The 19,803-nt window shown below is 35.5% G+C and overlaps 1 protein-coding gene across 1 annotated transcript in view; it reads left to right on the forward strand.

Annotated features, from left to right (window-relative positions):
• Positions 1-10,119, forward strand: part of CCDC138 (coiled-coil domain containing 138) — a 39,206-nt gene extending 29,087 nt beyond the window's left edge. The window contains exons 14-15 of the mRNA XM_074149592.1: positions 6,753-6,891; positions 8,021-10,119. Coding sequence (XP_074005693.1) covers positions 6,753-6,891; positions 8,021-8,192 — 311 coding nt within the window. The 3' untranslated portion in view covers positions 8,193-10,119. The remainder of the gene's footprint in view (positions 1-6,752; positions 6,892-8,020) is intronic.
• Positions 10,120-19,803: the final 9,684 nt, after the last annotated feature.

Consider the following 19,803-nt stretch of genomic DNA (forward strand, 5'->3'; position numbering starts at 1 on the left):
AGGTTAGGTTTGTTTATCTTTATTTATCCTTATTTGAGTTTGTCATTGTGTTTGAAACACTGTGCTTAGTTCTGAGCTGGTTACTACAGGAGTGGAGAGATAGGAGCAGGGGAAACGAGGCAGGCGAGCTCTGAGAGAATTGGAACAAAGTGCCTTTAGGTGTCCTTTGTAAGAGAGAGTTGTGATTCCTTCATGATTCTGGTAGTTCATTAGGCTTTTTCTGGTTTCTTGAACGAAGTAACCCATAACACTGCATAGCTTCAATTTATAATGCTATCTAGGTTATTTGTAAAATGGTGTTTTTCTCCCTCTCTCAGGCCTCACTAGAATCAGTCTTTAATGGTTAGACCATGTTGGTTGCTCATAGACGTACTGAGTTCAATTAGCACAACAGAAGTTTTCACCCTCTGATGTTTCTAATCAGTGATTTTCCAGGAAAAACGTTTGCTGTTTCTTAGTGTATTGTCTTTACGCTTCTGCTGTTCTAGCAAGTAAGATAATTCTGTTTTTCATGTATTTTCTACCTGTCTTCTAAATGGGAAGTTCCAGCATGGAATTTCATTAGACTACTCCCATTTTCATGCCACAATCATTAATTAGTACACTACATAAGCACAGTTGCAAAATCAGTATTTAAAACTAAAGTTAACTTTTCAAGGCAAAATGTTTTGCTTTGCTTTTAGCCAGTTCCTTACACTACACACCTTCCAGTCCTTCTACTAACCCCTATCTTCTCCAGTATAATATCACATGTTGCTTTACCAAATGGTATTGAAGTCTAGCCAAGTTATAAATGCTGTAGCATTTATTTACCAAACAAAAGTATCTGACTACTCTGACACAACATACCTGTAGTTCCTATACACATACTTATAGATAAACCTATATTACACTTTATTCCATTTTTTTGCCTCCCTTAGTTCCTGAAAATATCTTGAGTCTTAGTGAAGGGCACATGTGTTCAGATTGCCTTATTTTGTCCAAATCCAACATATATAGCGTTGGCTGTTCTGTCTTCACCAAGTGCTGCTTCCTGACTTGTTAGCAGCAATTGTTTAACTGTGCTTGTCATAAAATTGAGGCAACATTTCTTTCAGAATCCTGAAGTCTGCTCTGGTGTCCCTGAGTAAAGGAGTCTTTTGGAATTACAAGTTTGAGGGATTTTTTTTTTTGTCCCTTTAATCAAGTTAGATCTTTCTCCTGAAAACCAGCATATTAACCAAAGGGTGCACCCAAAAGATTAAAATACCATGTTCTATTCCATCTTTCTTGTGCTGACCGCAGATGACCTCACTACCTCTTTTTTGTTCTATTTTTTACTTAAGTGGCTGGGAGAACTTTTTTTTTTTCCTTACCAAGGTCTGACTTAACTTGACTTTTCATATTATGCTTTCTATTATAGTTTCTGACCTCCAAGGCATAGCTTTCTTTTCTGATCTTTTTCGTTTTCTTTGAAGGCCGCTTTCCATTCCAAGCGTCTCTTGTGACATAAGTATTCCTGCTAATTTTTTAACCTTTCCTATTGACAATCTTTTTTGTGGGTGTAACTTTAGTTGCCATTTGAGAATGACCCTGGTCTCCCATACGTCCTGTTTCATGTCTGCCTGAATGTCTTGCGCATCCCAGGAAACTGAAGAGCAATTCAGATCATACGGAGGTCAACCCATATTGGGTGACCAGCTGAAATTGCCACTTGGGCTCTTTTCCCTCAGGGTCACGCGTGTAGGCATCAACACTTGAAGTTCCTTATGTTGACTGGAGTCTCTCACTGCCTCTGCTGTGCTTTAACCACTAGCACTTAACAGCCCTGGCTGTTGATTACAGGAGAAAGAATTAAATTCAGCAAACAGTTCAAATCTTAGGGGTGACTGTATTACAGACAACTGGTTATTAGCAACATGTAAGTGATGTTACTGTTTCATTTTAAGTGTTTCTGCTGTGGTGCGTGGTTAGTTAACTTTTGCATTCATTAACTTTTCCACACTCGTAGACAGTGCTGCATCACTCACTTGCATTGCTGTCGTGTTCTCCTGGCAGATCCTCATGCAATTAGAAATGAGGCAAAACTGTAATCGTTAATTTGTTAAAACATGAACTTAAAGTTGGCATTCCTGACAGTCTTCATTTTCTGAAGTGGTGTAGCTTTAGGTATAAAACAGAATTTTCTGGATAACTATAGCTGGTGAGATTTTATGCGGTGAGTGACTGATTACTTTGAGGGTAAATTTCAGATGAATTCTGTCAGCAATGATAAATTGCTCATTGTTCATTGCAGTTCACCAGTCAAGTTAAGCTAATGCAACTACAACATGCTGCAATTTTTAAGAATATCAGTGGAGGCTTTTTGCAGAGGGTTTACATTGTGCCAAAGTCCTGTCAGGATGGATTCCAATTTAGTTTTTCCAAAATAGTTAATAAAACCAAAATCTGTGTAAATCTAAAGCACCAAAATATTTTAAAATGTAAAGCTTATATTCTTTTACTTCATCAGCTAGACGTACATTTAAATTATATGCTTGTTTTGTGCATTTCCTGATTACTTAGAATATATGCTGCAAAAACTTATCTGAAGTGAATATATAAGCAGTGTACAAAAAGTCCATTGAAATGTGTGCCTTTATCAGTTTGCTTTCACATATTGAACTTTATGAAACTTAAGAAATTATTTCCACTTTGGCTCTTCTGTTTTATAATGAAAATCTTTCTCTCTTAAAAGTAATGCATATCTTTTATGTTGGTTTGTAAACTTCACAGTCAAAACATTCTTACTGCATATATATATGTGTGTGTGGTTTTTTTTAGTTAACTATTTTTAAGGAACCAGTAAGAGCAAGGCAGCAAAGAAATGTCCAGGTCAGCTGACTATGGTATTTGTTTACCCCTGCAGAAAAGGAATGCAAAGCATTTTATGGCTACTTAAGGATATTTATAGGAATAAATCGTAGGACCTCCCTCTTTATCTCATCAGTCTTGTTACCTTCAGATCGAGTTCAGCTGAGTCAGAAGTTATGTTAAATGAGAGGTTTCTAAAGCTATTTGTTTCAACAGGCAATAGAAAGAAGAAAACACTTTCTTCTTAGTTTAATTCTTGGTTGTCACTGTTCTCACACATACGTTTTCTTACCTTTTTGATAAACATCTTTGGTAAGTAAGAGATACTGATCAAGTTCTTGTTAAAACAGACTTCATCAGTGGTGCTGTGCAGATTGATAGGACTGTTTCTGTTTCTTGGGAATAGGCAGTCATTTGTAGGAACTCTAGAAAATTGCAGAAGAATTTCTATGAAGTTGTAGTTTGTAAGTGATAACAGAATTTTTAGTCCTAGATTTTTCTTGCTTTACAGAAGGCTGTCTCTTTTTCCTATCTGTATAGAAATTTTTACTTCAAACACTCAAGTGATAGAAAAGTTTTGATACAAAGTGTTCTTAAGATGATAGGATTGTATTCATTTGGCTTTGCTTATTTGCTGTTTCGGTTCATAGTTTTGTCACCTCTTCTCATGGGTTTTAACAAGTTAGACTCCCTAGAGCATGATACTAGACATGAATTCTGAGTTAATTATTTTTTCCAGGTTTAATACATTACTGTATGTATTTAATAACTTCAAAGTTCTGTCATAGAGAGCAGTAGCTCAATAAAGAATGCTAAATCTTGAGTGTGTCAGTCATGTATCACTAAATTTAGCACATACTCTGAACCCATCTAAGGATTTTCTGCTAGCTATAATTGACAGATAGCCCTGAGTTTTTGACATCACTATTTCTGAAAAATAATACTTCCCTCAGCAAAAGCTGAAAAATAGTAAAAGAAATATGAAAAGAAACATTAAAAGTGGTATGCCCTGAGTAACTATATGCTGGGGACTGTGTTTGTACGTGCTATGAGCAGAATGCAGTCAATGTTGATTTCTCCTGTTGGATTCCTGACAAATTTGTTCAGTTCTGTTACCTATTGAGTTGTATGTTAGAATAATCCCACATTAGAATAATCTCTAATTTTCCTTAGAGAATATACTCTTCTCATCTTTTTTTTTTTCTTTTTATGAAATCAGCATTCTACTGGTCCCTTGTGATATTTGATAAAAAAACATTTTCTGGTCAATTCAAACATATCTGTTAAATGGTTTCTTTATATATATCTATTTTATATAAATATGTATTTATGCACACATACAAAATGTATTTCTTCAGCATGAATCATATTTTTCATCCTAAGGAGGCTGTGCCCTTTTCTTTGCTCCTTTTAGGAATTCTCTTGTAACTTCCAATCTTCAATTCATTTGCTTTTAACGTGTTGTGGTATCTGCAGGTCTACAGAAATGCAGCCATAGTTCACTATTCCAGTATCCATGATGTTTTTCTTGTCTTAGAAGCTGTCAATGGTACTTAATACATCACTTCAGTTAAAGCATTCTATCTTTAATTGAAGACCATAAGCTCAAATAAAATGAGAAATAGTATCTTTACTGACAGAGAATAAAAATATATATGTACTAATTTTTTTAGTACAGTTTTCACTGATTACTGCTTACACTTCTACTTTACTTTCATTCTATTTTTATATTTATTGCTGCTACAATTTTGAGACAGCAAGTTGTAACTGAAAATATTCCTAAAAGTGAGAGGAGAATATGCATAAAACCATACTTGGATTGAATATGGTAGACAGAATGCAAGAAACATAGAAGTAAGCAGAAAAATAAATTTATTTATAACCATTTGTTGCCTGATAATCATAGAATCATAGAATGTTTAGAGTTGGAAGGGACCTTAAAGATCATCAAGTTCCAACCCCAATGCCATGGGCAGGGACACCTCCCACTAGAGCAGGTTGCTCAAAGCCCCATCCAGCCTGGCCTTGGACACGTCCAGGGATGGAGCATAATGTATGTCTTTTGGACATAATGTATGTCTTTTGGAATAATTATTGTTTTGTGTTGCTTTGGGTAAAGAACAGAGGGCACTTCAGCTGTGCAAACCACAAAACATTTGCCTGCCTTTTCTAAACTTCATAGTACATCAGTTGTCGTCTTGCTTTTTATTGCTGCAAGGTTGGCCCCTTGCTACCAAAGTCTATTGTCCTGGTTCTGTATAGTTTGCATCCCTGCATTCTGTTACATATTTTGTGGATTCTGGCTGTTGAGTTCAGCCTTTTAAGTCAATTCTGCCGAAAGCACCTCCACTGAAAAGAGAGGAAAGATACCATTTAGCCATAGCTTCTCTGATCAGTGCTAAGACATTTGCTGTTTTTCTGTCTCTTCATCTGATGGTGTAAACCAGTAAAGGCCCACAAATCTTGTTGTCCTCACTGTATAATATAATGCATGACAAGATGTACTCAGCATAGTGGGTGGGGGGAAGAGGATGGGCGGGCGGGCGACGCTGGGTCATTTTTTGGTGTAGCCAAATAATATGCCACATTTTTGCAAAAAACACAGTTTTTGAAAGATCATATTCAGTAAGGTCTAGGATTTATGGGGTCCTTGTTGAATATTCAGTATAAATGCCCAGCTCTGAGAAAATGAGTTGTTTAGGCTCTCGAGCTGGCTTTAGTTGATTTTATTTTTTTTAAGTCCTATTCCAAACAGTTTTCTGTAGCATTTCTTCTGATTTTATATCAGTAAGCCTCCTGAAATAAATTAAAACCTTGAATTCACTCCAAGGCTACTTGTTATATTTAGTAAGTTAAGTTGTATGTCCTTGGACAAGGAAAGGGAAAATTTTGACCAGAAGATATATCCAGTCTTCTTTGAACTGATAAAAGCATCTTGACATCCTTTTTATAAATTACAGTATGCAGCATATATGTGAATAATTGTTTTAATATCTGTGTTTATTAGTTTATGCTGTAATTTGCATACTGCAGTTTCTTATTAAGTATAACACATTAAATATTTGTAACATTATGTAAACATTAGAATATTTTCCTCACATCTGTATTCTAATACAAATGCCCTATGCTATATGAAAGACTATTCATTTTTAAAAAATCAATTATTATTTATTTTCTATGTTTTTGCTATAAATTAATCTGTAATATCAGAACCAAGAAAGAAAGAATGAGGGCGCAGATTTAATTTTATTCTGAAGTGATTAGATTTTGGGAAACAGAGTAGAGGGAAATTTTATACAATGTGACTTAAAAATTCATCCAGTATGTTAAGGGAGTTTGGTTGGTATTTAAGTGTTCTTATCAAACTCTTACCTCTCAATTACTATTTTCCTTGTCTTGAAACAGAGTACACTGATGGTATTTTGATAATGAAAGGCTGTCAGGTATCACATTAGCTTCTACATGTTCTATCCCTGTCCATGTGATTTGCAGCAGCTTAAAATATTTCCTTGTGAGTCTTTTTGCATGGCTTAATGTTTCCCTCACACAATCAAAAGGAAGTAACCAGGATAAATGAGCATTGAATAAACAGGTTCAAGATAAGAATTTTTATTTGAGTTTAAAGTTGTTCTGTTTTCTGTTTTCCTTTGTTCTCAAGGGAATAGGCTTTGTTTCAAAACAAGGGTCGGTAATGTCAGAACTCTTAGAAACTTGCATTTTTTGAGTTCCTAGTTTTACCTGAGTTTTGCGTCACACACCCGGCATAAACTGAATTATTTCATTGTTCTAATAGTTGCACTACATGAGGCACTTAAAGCCCTCTAAAGGTATCAATAGCTGTTTTACTTTTCACTGCACAGAATTCTCTGATAATTATTTTAAATAATTAAATTATTATTTTAAATTCTTTTCTTTTACAGATTCTTTACAGCTTTTCCTGGAAGCCTGCAGTAATGAATCCTTCTTCCGTAGTTGCTCTGTATTGCTTCGAAGTTCTAAGCTAGATATTCAGACTTTGGAAAAGCTATGTGCTATACTGCAAAAACTCTCCAGAATAAAGTAATCCTTTACTACCATTACTTTGTTAGTTATTACTAGATCAGAAAAGTTGGGGACCTTTCTCTTTCTCCCTTTTCAAAAAGTCATCTCGATTTTGCTCTACCACAGACAATGGTGGACTCTGTTAGCAGTTAAATTTAAACTGTTTGTGTCACAGATGTGTAAGACAAGACTCTCAGTTTGCTTATAAATCTAGTTCAATTTACAGAATACAAACTAAAAAAAAAACAAAAAACAATGACACACCAAAAACCTAGCATAAAGAGGAAATATTCCTTATGTATGCAGATGGCAAGAACGCTTAGAAGAGAACCCTTCTTTTCTTTCCTCTTGACCTTCAGTTTTACTCCGGTACTTGGTAATAATCTCCTTTGAAAATTTAGCCTCATCTGTGACTTGCATTCAAGTTTCATCAGTTTTCATTTCCTTCAAAACCAAAATTTAAACTCTTGGGCCATTTAAGACCTTTTGGCATTGTTAATCTTTATAAAATATGTTCCCCTTGCTTACTGGCTATTAGTTTACTGTAGCAAAAATCTTCATCATATCAGTAGTAATGTACTACTGAACTCCATTGGTGCATTACTTAATGGGATTGTTTCATTTACAAAAGCAGGTATCTAAACTGAGCCATTTTGTACATAAGACTTAAAGTTGTTGACAAAACTTAGGTTTTCATTTGTCTTTATTTGGAACAAAATTGAACTCTAGGAAAAAAAATATGTTTTCCTGTAAAATAGTCTAATATAAATAATAAATTACGTTGGAAATATGCTAAAAGTAAAATTTGCTCAGAAATCCTAATTTTTAATTTTTTTTATTTATGGTTTCGGGAATCTTATTTCACTTTACTGAAATCCTGCTATAGCCTTTCCTTGAGCTTTCATTATACTACATGTAATTACCACATACTGAAGTCAAATGATAGTTTTTGGTGATTTTTGCCAAGATTTTTCTCACCACGATTCGATAACCTTCTGCTTAGAGACATTGTATGCAATGTAGAAGAATTGTATGAAACTCCCAATATTAAATTTCATTAAAACATAATTTTCTGTGGAATCTTTAATGTTTAGATGAAAGCTGTCAATTTTCAATTGACAATTATTTTATGTAAAATCTTTTGCAGAAGCAATAAGAAGATGTTTGAATTGTTTGCTCTTCATCAAATGATCCAGGAACTACACAGGACTACAGATCCAGATCATGCTTTCCTCTGTATCAACCTCAATTCAATTCTGTTGAATTTGGGATTATCAAGGAGTAACTCTCTTACCTCCAGTCTAAGTACAAGTCACTAACACTATCTTTCAATCTAATTATTGTTTGTATAATTTATGTTACTTGAAATTTGGATATTTTTTTTTTAGTTTACTATAAATGAATTAAGCAGAACCTCAGTACTGTATAAATTACTCTGTATCATGTGGAATCTCATTGATATTTCCCTCATTCATAAACAGGAAAATGAAAAATAGTGTAATATGCTAAATGGCTTTCTTCAATACTTTTAAAAGAAGTGAAATAATGCTGCTGTTCTCAGTAACTTATGCCACCTAAGGAATTGGATCCCTTGAGTAAGCAGATCAGAAATACCAACCTTTCCTAATAGGTATGAATCTTAGTGACCTTTGACTCCTCAGAGAGTTATAAATTAATTTATTTATTTTATGGTTGATAAGTAACAGACAAGTATCTTGTCAAATTATCTTTTGAGATCATTACAGTTTTAAGGATTAAAACCAGATATTCATTTAACATAACTAGATGTGTTGAATGAGAAATTTTTTTTGTTGTTGTTTTGATTTCAGAATGTCTTAATGTTTATTTGATCTTTTCCTGTATTTATGTAACATTTAGTATTTTATCCTGCTTTGTATGAATTTCTAGTGTAACTTTGGGTTGCAATATCTCTGGAAATGTAAATAAAAGAATTTCTTAAAATGCCTGGCAATAGTAATCCCTAATGTAAAATTATTGTATTTTATTGTTTCTGCTGTATTTTATATTAATTTGCAATACACTCCACATTTGGTCTCTTAGTACCCACATTTCTTTTCTGAGTGTGATTAATATATTTTTTGTCTGTCACAGCTTGGTGTTCAGAAGTTCTTACACATAGGAAATAGGATACTTTTTAAAAATTCAACTTAGACTTCCATTTCTGATTTGTACTCTAACTACTGAAACTCTCTAATTGTAGAATTGAAACTGCAGTTAAAATTTAAAGACCCACTGTATGTTAGTCTCTGACTAACACTGGCAGTCAGTATAAAACTTCAGAGAGGTTTACTTCTTGTTTTCATACTTTTTTTTCTTGGTTTTCCTTTGTATTTTTTACCAGAAGTCTTTGAACTGAGGCTTTGAAGTTGAATTCTAACTGCAAATATTTTTCTAGCAATTTGACTTACATTTCTGACAAGCTTTCCTATGAAAAGAGTCTGCACCAGATTTGGCACCAAGTATGTCTGGAAGAGAGAGCAAGCAGTCTGTGCTCTTTGGGCAGGAAACCAATTCTAGGTAATTTTTAAGTAATACTAATCATAGCTAAAAGCTCTTGCTGACAACGGATTATGTTTTGGAATAAGTATTTCTTCATCTGTAGGTTTTTTTTTTCCTGTCAGATTTACCAGCAGCGCAAAAGCTCGTGTATATGCCTTTGGCTGGAGACAAAATCCTCTTATTTAGGAAGTGTGTCCCCATGTGCTGCTCTATCCACTTGGTCATTAAAAATACTAGAGAATTAATAGCCAAAAAAAAGCTGTAGAAAGTTTTTAGGTTTCCTATATCTGCAGGAAAGTTGATTATGCTCTTGGCTTTCAGCCTTCACCACTGTTGTTTGGTAAATTAAAAATCTTCCTTGTGGTACCAATTTAACACAATGTGTTCATCTAGTAATGGCAAAGTTAATGGGGTAAAAGAGACGCAGAGAGTGTGGTGTAGCTTTTACTATTGGTCCCTTGTGGTTTATATGCAGTAGTGTTTACAATCTGAAAAGATGAATCACTGTTAATTTCAAGTTTTGATCATCTAGAAGGTTTCTGTTAAAATACAGAAAATTTTTTTTTTAATCTGCTAAATATTAATGTAATTAAATTGATGAACTGAGGATGAGACTAATGATTTTGATCTTAAGTAAATTTTAACTGAGTTGTGAATAAAAATACAAAATCTTGATTTCACATTCATATTACAGTAAGCAAAAATTATCAGAAATAAATAAATGAATTATGCAAATGAATATGAAGTGTTTTGTGAAGAATAGATACTAATATTAAGCAGTGGAATGGGCTGCCCAGGGAAGTGGTTGAGGCACCATCCCTGGAGGTATTCAAAAGACGGGTTGACAGAGAGCTTAGAGACGTGGTTTAGTGATGGTTTTTTGTCAAAGTTAGGTTGATGGTTGGACTAGATGATCTTAAAGGTCCCTTCCAACCTAGACAATTCTATGATTCTATAATATAAATAAAAAGACTATAGTAAAGTTCCAAAATGTGCATGTGCTTTTTGGCTCAGGGTAATAATTCTTCAGTAAAAAAAGGAAAATCAAAAATACGCGCTAGTAGAGTCATACGGAGGCTGCACTTGCGATGGTAGACGTGAATTTTTTTTAAGCCCGTTGTTGACAGACAACTTATAGCAGTTCCTTAGTACATTGTCATCAAAATATTCTGTGGAGATCTTTAAAAAATACAAACTATGCCATGTTTTTTCCCAAATTTATTACTAATCAATAAATTAGTAACTAACAATGATGAATTTGGAATTGATTTTACTTTCCACCAGATTTTCACTTTGCATTGGACTGCATCTTTAAACGTACATGTTTCTGTGGGACATGTGGACTATAAATACAAGTGAAAAGATTGTCTTACAACAATATGATTTCAGGATCAGAGACTACAAGGAAAGTGAAATGTCAGTCTACGAGAAATGGAACTAAAATGATCCGAAATAATAAACTGAAATGGAGATTTTAGTTATATTCTGTTTCAATTTGTAATTGATGACCCAGAGTAACTAAGCCAACTAATAATGGTGTCTACATTAGAAGCATAGATCACCTAGTTTGCCTTTGTCATTAACAGGCAGAAGTAGGTGCCAGAATAAATATTGTACCAAAATCACAGTTATTTCTATATTTCTGCTTCTAAATATTTGGTATATCAAATTTTGCACACACCTGCTTGTTGCACTGTCTTCAACATCAGTCTTGTGGGCCAGCCCACCCTGGTTGTCCACACCAGGTTCGTCTTGTGGCCTTGCTTAAACATCCCCATCCTGTTATCATTCCCTTGAGTGACCTTCACAGCCTCTGTGGAGAAGGGGAACAGAGGAAGTCGGTTGCATTCCCTGACGTTTTTTGTGGAGTTGGGTTGGGAAGGATAGACTTCTGTTGAGCTGGCCACACTTTGGGCATCTCTTTATATAGTCTTGCCTTCTCAGATGGAACCTAGAATTTCCTGGGAGTTTACTGCTTTTGCAGCATCTGGGTACTGTAATATATGAGTAAGAATTTCAACTACTTTGTCCTTCTCTCAGAGACTATCTACAACAAGAGACATTTGAAAAAGGTAACTGTAATGCCAACTATTTCCCGTGGTTCCTGATCCCCTAAGGGAAGATGGGTTATGTAATCAACTGTCTGTCTGCATTCCTGAAAAGGGGTACGCTGTTTTGAATGTGCCAGCCGCCTCTGGACAGATTTGGCAACAGGCAGAAGAATATTAATTTTCAACCTCTTTTTTTGAGAGAATTTGAGGAGAAGAGAGAGACCTTATGAATACTTGCATTTAAAAGAAGGACGGGGACTCACGCTTTCTGGCAGCAGCCAGCTGATCAGTCAGAGCATGTAGCTTCAAACCAGCTACAATCTGCCACGTCTTGCTTGCATGTAGGTCTCCAGAAGCGATAAACTGCATGAAAGAAAGCAAGTTTCTGGTATTCGCAACCTGTCACTTTAAAGGAAAATAAAGAATTTTATGTTGCTAGTTTTTTGGAACAGCTGCGAGAGTCCTCATGGGGAAAATCAACAAGAATATTGCATCTGCTTATGTTAGGATAGTCTTTATCCCAGAAAAGGCTACCAAACTTGAAGAGAAATAATTTATTTTTTTTTAAACGCATGTGTTGTAGAATTGTAATCACTCTTGCTATTCATTGAAGGCTTCCTATTGATAAATGGTCAAGACAATGTTTCAGACCCAATCTACAAATTACAGATCTTACAGATTTGGCAAATCTGTAAGAAAGATTGTTCCCTTGGCATGTGACAGTTGTATTTGCAGAAGCTTGGCAGGGCTAAATAAGGCCAATGTTACCCAGCCTGCACAGTTTTGCTCCGTGTCTTCATATTTGTGACTTACACCAGCCAGTAAAAGGTCCGTCTCTTGAAGTGGGATTTCACAGTTATCTTCCTGTCCTCCCGAACATGACTGGCTTGCATCTTTTTCAATGTTATGTAACTGAATTTCATATATTATGGGAAAAGTTTTCTTGTAGCAGATAAATTAATCTGAAAGGTGAAAGTATGCTGAAGGCAACATATTTTTGAAGAACTTTTATTCACGATCAGCATCAATGTCTAAAATACATAATTCAACTTAGCAGACCAGATTTAAAAGGAGCTGTAAGCATAGCTCATAATTCAGAGCTATGACATTGGATCCTTTAATTATATACTGAATTTTTCACCTAAAACTTATACTTCTTCTATCTGAAAATAGAAAGCATTTATCTTCAGGATAACATATTTAAACTTAGTCCAGAAAGTCTGAAAATTTGATCTATGACACAATTTGGTAATCTTCCACTTTCCAAATGGTTAGAGGAACTGCACTGGCAGAGCAGTGACCCCTTGTGCTCCTCTTAATGATATAACGCTCACAAGTTCTTAAAAATTCACAAGGATTATTTTAAACGTAATAGTGCTGTGCAGTGTTGTGACCTTACCTTTGACACCCCCCTGAGAAACACTGTGATGGGCAAAGGCATCTTTATGCATTATAGGGACAATTGTAGTGTGCTGTGTCAAAACCATCACTATCCATTATCAAAAATAGATGCATTTTGGGCTGAGGAAAGCCTTTAATGCCATCTTCTGACCATGGTTAGGAACATCCCTGTTTGTTAGACTTTTGGTTTTCACAGAATTTCGAAAGCGTCTTGTCTGTTTATGACTACCTGATTACTACTAGAAGAAGGAACTTCAAACAAAACTACTTACTGTTTACTTGCTTGTAGCTATTTTTGTTGAGCGAATGGTCCTGTGTCAAAATTTAACAAGACAGAAGACGTTCTGATCTTTAAAGTCACACTGAGAGAATAACCCGAGAAAAAGTGATCTGGAAAGCCATACAGGTTTGTTGTTTTTTTTCAAAAACAATTCTTTCCATGCCCATTACTGAAGGATATTTAGACTGGTCCCAAGGAATATTGCCTTGAACATGCCACATCTCTCTGATCGCTGCAGCTTAATGGTCTGGTAGATGTACACAAGCAAGGGTTCTAAACTCAGTGGCCAGAATACTGCTAACAGTAGCCATGAAAGCTCAGCATAGGATAACATTCCCGTTAATAAGTTTACTTTAAGGTCATCTTCAGCTCCATAAAATGGCATCCTCGGTGCAGTTAGTTATGGAGAAAAAAAATAAAAATAATCTACCCCACCTCACAGGGGAAAAAAATGTATCATGTGGTACAAGAGTTCCAACAGGAGCATAGTATTCCACCCACACAGCAGCTTTTTGGAAAAGTAGTATGCCTTTGAAGAAGGTCAGAGATAAATAATGTAACCAGACTGGTTTTTGTCCTTCAGAAGAAATAGTATTCTAGTATGTGGATTCAAGAGCTATTTATATAAGAAATGCAAATAAACAGAATTTCTCTGTTCTGCACGTTCCCAAGACGTAGCAGTTTGATGTCCATCTGGTTTGTCCTCCTCCACATTGAAGTGTGACTATGATTTTTTTTTTTCACAGCAGCCTTGCACACCAAGGCCAAATTCCAGAAAGAGATGCCTAACTCTGCTTCCTTCCTGTTTCAGCTGCCTTTTTACTAATCGGTCTTCAGTGTTACCTCCTGATTTTTCATTTACTTCTATGATGTGGTGGATTAAATTGGAAAAATCACTATGTATTCCTGAACTGTCTTGCGATACTAACTTGAATCCTATTACAAGCTAGTTTTTAAAGCAGCCTCTCTCGCCAATTATAAAAAAATGAATTTTTTATTTTTTTTTTTTTTTTTTTTTCCAAAAAAGTGATGGACAAATGAGATGCCTGTGTGTGACCTGTGTAACAGCTAATCACTGATGTCTTCTGCAGCGGAGCATGCAAAGGCTTCTTATCAGTCTTCCATGATATAAGTATTCAGATGGTCTAGTTTCACAGAACACTGGCAAAAAAGGAATCAACATTTTTCTGTCCTTGAAGAGTGGTTGATAGTGATAAATTAATGCCTGAGGTAACAAGTGTTATGCCTTATAAATCATATCACAATAAATAATCAAAAGAGCTTATTTGGATGTGGGGGAAATAGAATATATATGCAATATTATGTGTCTGGAACTAGATATAGACAGACAGTACATTCTTACCCTGCTCATATTAATATATTTACTGGAATATGCACCAGGAAACCTATCCAATACATAATAAGGGCATGAGCTCTCTTTGCTTTTCATTATCATGGAGGAGTATAGAGGTTTTTTGCAGAAGAATGACTTCTGCATGCAGGATTCATTGGCTTACCTCTAGGTCAAGATTTTCACCTGCTACAGTAAGATTTTTTTCCCACCTCTTAAATACACCCTCCTTATAACAAAGCAGGACTTCTAAATTGTATGAGGCTTTGAGTTTAATGGGGAGAAATTAAACTCCAACCTGTACTGCTGGGTACTTATGCACATTATCTTTTTGTTCATGGATAATGGATTAATGATTAAGAATTTGGAGGCAGCCGGCTGTTGCTGTTCCATGATGCAAAGCAGAGACCTATTCTTTTCAGCCCACCTTACCTCTGTCATTTCTTTTTATTAATCTCATCGGACCAGGGCCATCAGATATCAAACACTGTGTAGAGGGAAGTTCCTGACTGCAACCTAAGATTAGAGACAGTCTACAAAGTCTGGTGAGTTTCTATAAGGAAAAACTGGGATGATACTGGTCAGGCTAGGAAACGGGGATTAAGTATAAAGGGTCTTGCAAGGTAGTAAGTGTTAATCTTGCCTAGGAGGAACTTTCCACAGTCACCCAAAAGGCTAGTTGACATAGTTGGGAATAATTTTATCTGTAGACATACGGTTAAGTGCTCTCTCTAATAGGGTCTGCTGATATAAAACAAAAGAGAAAAGCCCTAATGTTATTTTTACAATGTCCATGACATGGGCTGTAGAAGTCCTTGCAGCAAAACCTTGAGTTGACCACAGCTTTGTCTGAATCTCTGAAGTCTTTTACTTTACGTAAGCATTTCCAAGGACTTAAAGGGTCTTTTCAACTTGAAAGCTGGGTTTTATCAGAGTATAAAGAAGAACAATTTATTTTAAGGAAAACAAAAAAAAAAGGCACATCAAAAAGGAAATAAAGAGCCTTGTTGATAATTTTCTCCCTGACCTGTTCATTTCCTTAGGGTGTGGGTCTCAAATTTTATTCCAACTCTTATAACTTTCTGTTTGCAGCAAATTCTGCATGTCTCGTCTAACTTCCATAAACATTCATCTAATTTACATCACAATTATTTGAGGCCTTGCCCTGTACCTGCCCCTGACCTTGCTGATGGTCTCCCATTCCCTGCTGTGATGCAGTCTCTGCTTTCTCACTTTGCCCCCCAGCCTTTCCTACTTTGCCTTCTTGAAGCTGGAGTGCTCCTTTGCTCTGAAGGAAGGCACAATTTTTCCTCTGTCCAGAGGAAAAGCCTGAGACTGGTTGTGGCAATCAGGACAAGGTAAAACAGTAGCCTTTCCACTCCGCTGTGAAAAAGCAGCCTTTTAAAGGAATATAATGTTGTAATGTAACTGTGATATTTTTCTATTATCTTTTTATTTTATCTCTAGGACACACCTAGATTGTGTGGCATTTGTTGTGATGACTAAGTCAACAAACTTCCAGGGATGATCAAAGCAGATCTGTAGTTGTGTAAAGACATTTTATGGGTTACTCAAGTTAAAATTACTGTACCTGAGCACATATGCTAATATAAGTAGCCATTTTTTTCCCCTGTTCAGTCTTGTCTTTCAGCATCAAGTTAAAAAGCTCAGAACAAGGTAATGAGAGTTTCTTAAAGAAGTGCTGTCAGGAGCTGGAGAAAAAAATCTTTTCTAAAAGCAAAAATATAAATTGGCCTTTCCACACCAAAAGCAGGATTGATATTTTGCTCTGAAGAAGTCAGTCTGTAGTTGATCAGCTGCTTGCCGGGGAAGTAAAGAGCCACTTCTAAGCAAGGATGGTCATGTTTTCTTCAGAGTTTGGATCATTGAAGCGAGTTTGGTTTAAGACTGTGTGGTAAGAGATTTGGGCTGAAGCCAGTGCAACAGGTTAAAATCTTTAATGTCCTTACATGAGAATTTGAAAACTTCTGTTTAACTTCTTGTTGCAAATTCCACTTCATATTTAGGATAGCAGAGTCAATCATAACTTTACTGTAATCTTCTATAAGCCAAATTTGCTGTAAATTCTAATAATATTATTACATAATGCCGGAGAAATGAATCTTAAATACACTTTAGGCATTCATCTGATCCACTAATTCCCCAAAATATCTAACATAATTTATAATAGTTTCATGTTCATCTTCATTCTGCCCTTGCTGGTTACAGCTATTTCAGAGAGGTTACTGAGCTGAAATATAGTCATACTCCTGAAATTCATTGGTTACCTGGTAAGATTCAATTCACCTAACCTTTGACAACTGTAGAATAAGTGTTTACATCAAAGCTTGTCACTCCAGGTTCTCTTTGTAGTCCAGAGACACTATAGCATATAGTTTCAAGATGCAACTCATCTTGATGATTTCAGATGTCTGCTTTAGCGCAAGATGAATCTCACTGCAGACACCTGTATTTGCACAGGTATGTTCCACTGTGGTGGAAGCACTGTAAGAAAATGAAAAATTGGGAAAAAAAAAAAAAAAGGAGGAAAAATTGAAACAAAGATGACATCCCACAGAAGCTCTCAGGTGGTCTAGTTTTTATGTTTCTGTGTTTTGTCTCCTTATTTTGCCCAATGGAAGGACATGGGTATTTTGTGCAGATCTGAGTTTGTGCTTTGTCAAGTTAAACCTAGGAAGTCAAAGTTCCTCCTTTGGCTTGCTACCCATAGGCACATTAAAGCAGAGAATGCTCAGGCCTTTCAGGCAGCAACATACTTAGATGCAGCAATGCCTGTTGGCGTGTGCTTCATGCTATATTAGCTCCTGCCCATATAGTGCAGGGAGTAAAAAGACAGTAAAGTGAAACTCAGAACATCCCAACCATCTGGCAACCCCAAAGCTTTTGTTGCTGTTTCTGGAGCCTTTCTCTCCTTTAATCATTGATGGAACGAGAACATATTCATCACGCTGAAACCAACAAATGAATGGGAATAAACAAAATCCCAAACTGCTTATAAAGTAGGACTGTGTTTCTTCCATTTAGAAAATGTTTGATGTGTATCAAATACTCCGAAAGTCTTAGCTTAGTCACCAGGGTCTGGGGGAAATGCGACTTGGTGCTTTGTTTTTTGTAGAAGCTAGCAGTTCTGCTGGCGGTCTCACCAGTGCAGGGCAGCCTAAGATTGGATATACATAATTATCCTGTCACGCAGTGAAAGCTTCCTGTTAAGATCTCTGATAATGTGGTGTAGTACTGCTAATTTAGGAACGCAAAATGAAAACACATTAATGAGAGAGTATCGCTACCGTGAGATTACTCACCAGCCTCACAGTCTGTACCAGCTCTCAGCACACATATAACAACTTAAAACTTTCTCCAAGGACTTGCTAGGAGTTTGGCATTTCCATAGTACCTACAAGGCGAACCAAAACTATACTGACAAAGGAAGAATGGTTTCTGCTTCAAAAGTTTCTGAAGTGTGATGCAGAGAAGAAGTATCCTACGGGAATGCAAAGATTCCTTCATGTATGTTACCTAGACACTCCCATACCGCAGGAATGTGCCTACTTGCCCTTGGCTAACTCATTTAATTACAGCTTTATAAGGTAATATATGATTTAATCAAAGAAATGGCTAATACAACTGTTTGACCTCTTTCTTTTATTAGCATATTTTATGTTCATATTTTATGTTCATATTTTACAATATAATAAGTTATATATACAGCATTAAACAAAATTATTAGAAAGTAAGCTTTGGCAAGATCTACAGGAATTTTTTTCATTCCTGTACATCTTTTGTGTAACAATAAAAATACTGTATACTAAATAAAATAATGTTAAATAGTCTGTGTTCACATTGGCACCATCGATTTCAAGACCCTAACTTTTCATGGCCCAATAAGCATAAAAAAGAAGATTCCTGTATCTTCTTTTAAGCAAATAAATGGTGTGTACTATTAAATGACACGTGAAATATAGGAGGCAGTCCACTGAATAATACTGTAGCCACACCCTGGCACAAGAGAAATAGAACCTTCCCGTTTTCTTTTTTTTTTTTCCTTTCCTTTTTCTATTCTAGTAGCAATAGCACTAAACTGCAAATTCAGGGTCTTGAAAATCTCATTGAAGGTTGCTGAGTTGTCAGCAGATCTAGAAATCTTATTGAAGCCTGTTGAAATCCATATAAATCTGACATTGATTTCAAGACAGCAAGAATTTCACCCCTCGATTAAACATCAATTAGCTAGTTAAATGTTCAAATAAATGCAGCTTGCTGCTTCGTTAAAAGAAAACTCAAAATTGTCATCAAATTTGGCATAAGCAAATTAATGAAGAGTGTGTTATGATACAAAAGAAATGGTGGAAGAAGAATAACGAGAAGGATAGGTTTTATGTTGCAGTATGTACTTCCTCTGCTACACAAATCCAAGTGCTGAATAGATACTAAATATAGATATTAAAGGGTGATACTAAATGTTCTGCACAATTATGATACTATCATAGATAAGATCTAGTTACTAAGTGACAGAATACCGGTTGTTAACTTCAGGGTAATAGTTAATATTTTTAACAGCATTTTGTTCAGTCATGCATTTTGGAATAAAACGTACTGTTTTGTAACTGACATCTCAATTTAGTGGTTGCACTTGTTGAAATCTGTCATCACTCATTTTAGCTATAAATTAAGCAAATAGGTTTGGTAACAACTACTGATTTGTGGTCTGAACAAGTTTTAGAGAACTTTTAACCATGAAAATCAGAAATTAGTTAAAAGGAAAAAAATAAGATAATTTTTTGCTGTACGCAAACTCACAATAATGCTTTACCTTACAGAGGAGTTGGGTTTCACAGGTGGATTATGTGCTCATGGTCTACATTTACAAGAGTATAGCATTTAAAAAGCACTTTTTTCTCTGCGTTCAAGTGTCTCTAAAGAAATCTACTCTTTTTGCTTTTAGTGTCAAATGTGCGCCACTGTTGTTTGAAACTCCTCTGCATGGATCAAGACTGCATTTATGTGAGTTATGCACAGCGTTTTGAAGCACTTCAATCTGTAAATTATGTTGACTCTTTTTCATGTAGTATAGTCAGTTAATGTCAGGACTGTGTATATACACCCAGGCACACACTTCTAGATTCAACACACCCATAGTAAGTATAGAAAATTAAACTGGTTACATACACAAATGTGTTAGTGTTGACAGAAATGTGCGTGCCTCGTGTATTAATTGATACTGTAGCTGTGGTACTGCTTTTTTTTTGACTGTAACTATTAAACTGTTGAACCAAGCCCTAAGAAACAGGAATATTTTCAGAGAGCAA

Source organism: Numenius arquata, chromosome 1 (assembly GCF_964106895.1).
Source record: "Numenius arquata chromosome 1, bNumArq3.hap1.1, whole genome shotgun sequence".
In the NCBI taxonomy this organism is placed as follows: Eukaryota; Metazoa; Chordata; class Aves; order Charadriiformes; family Scolopacidae; genus Numenius; species Numenius arquata.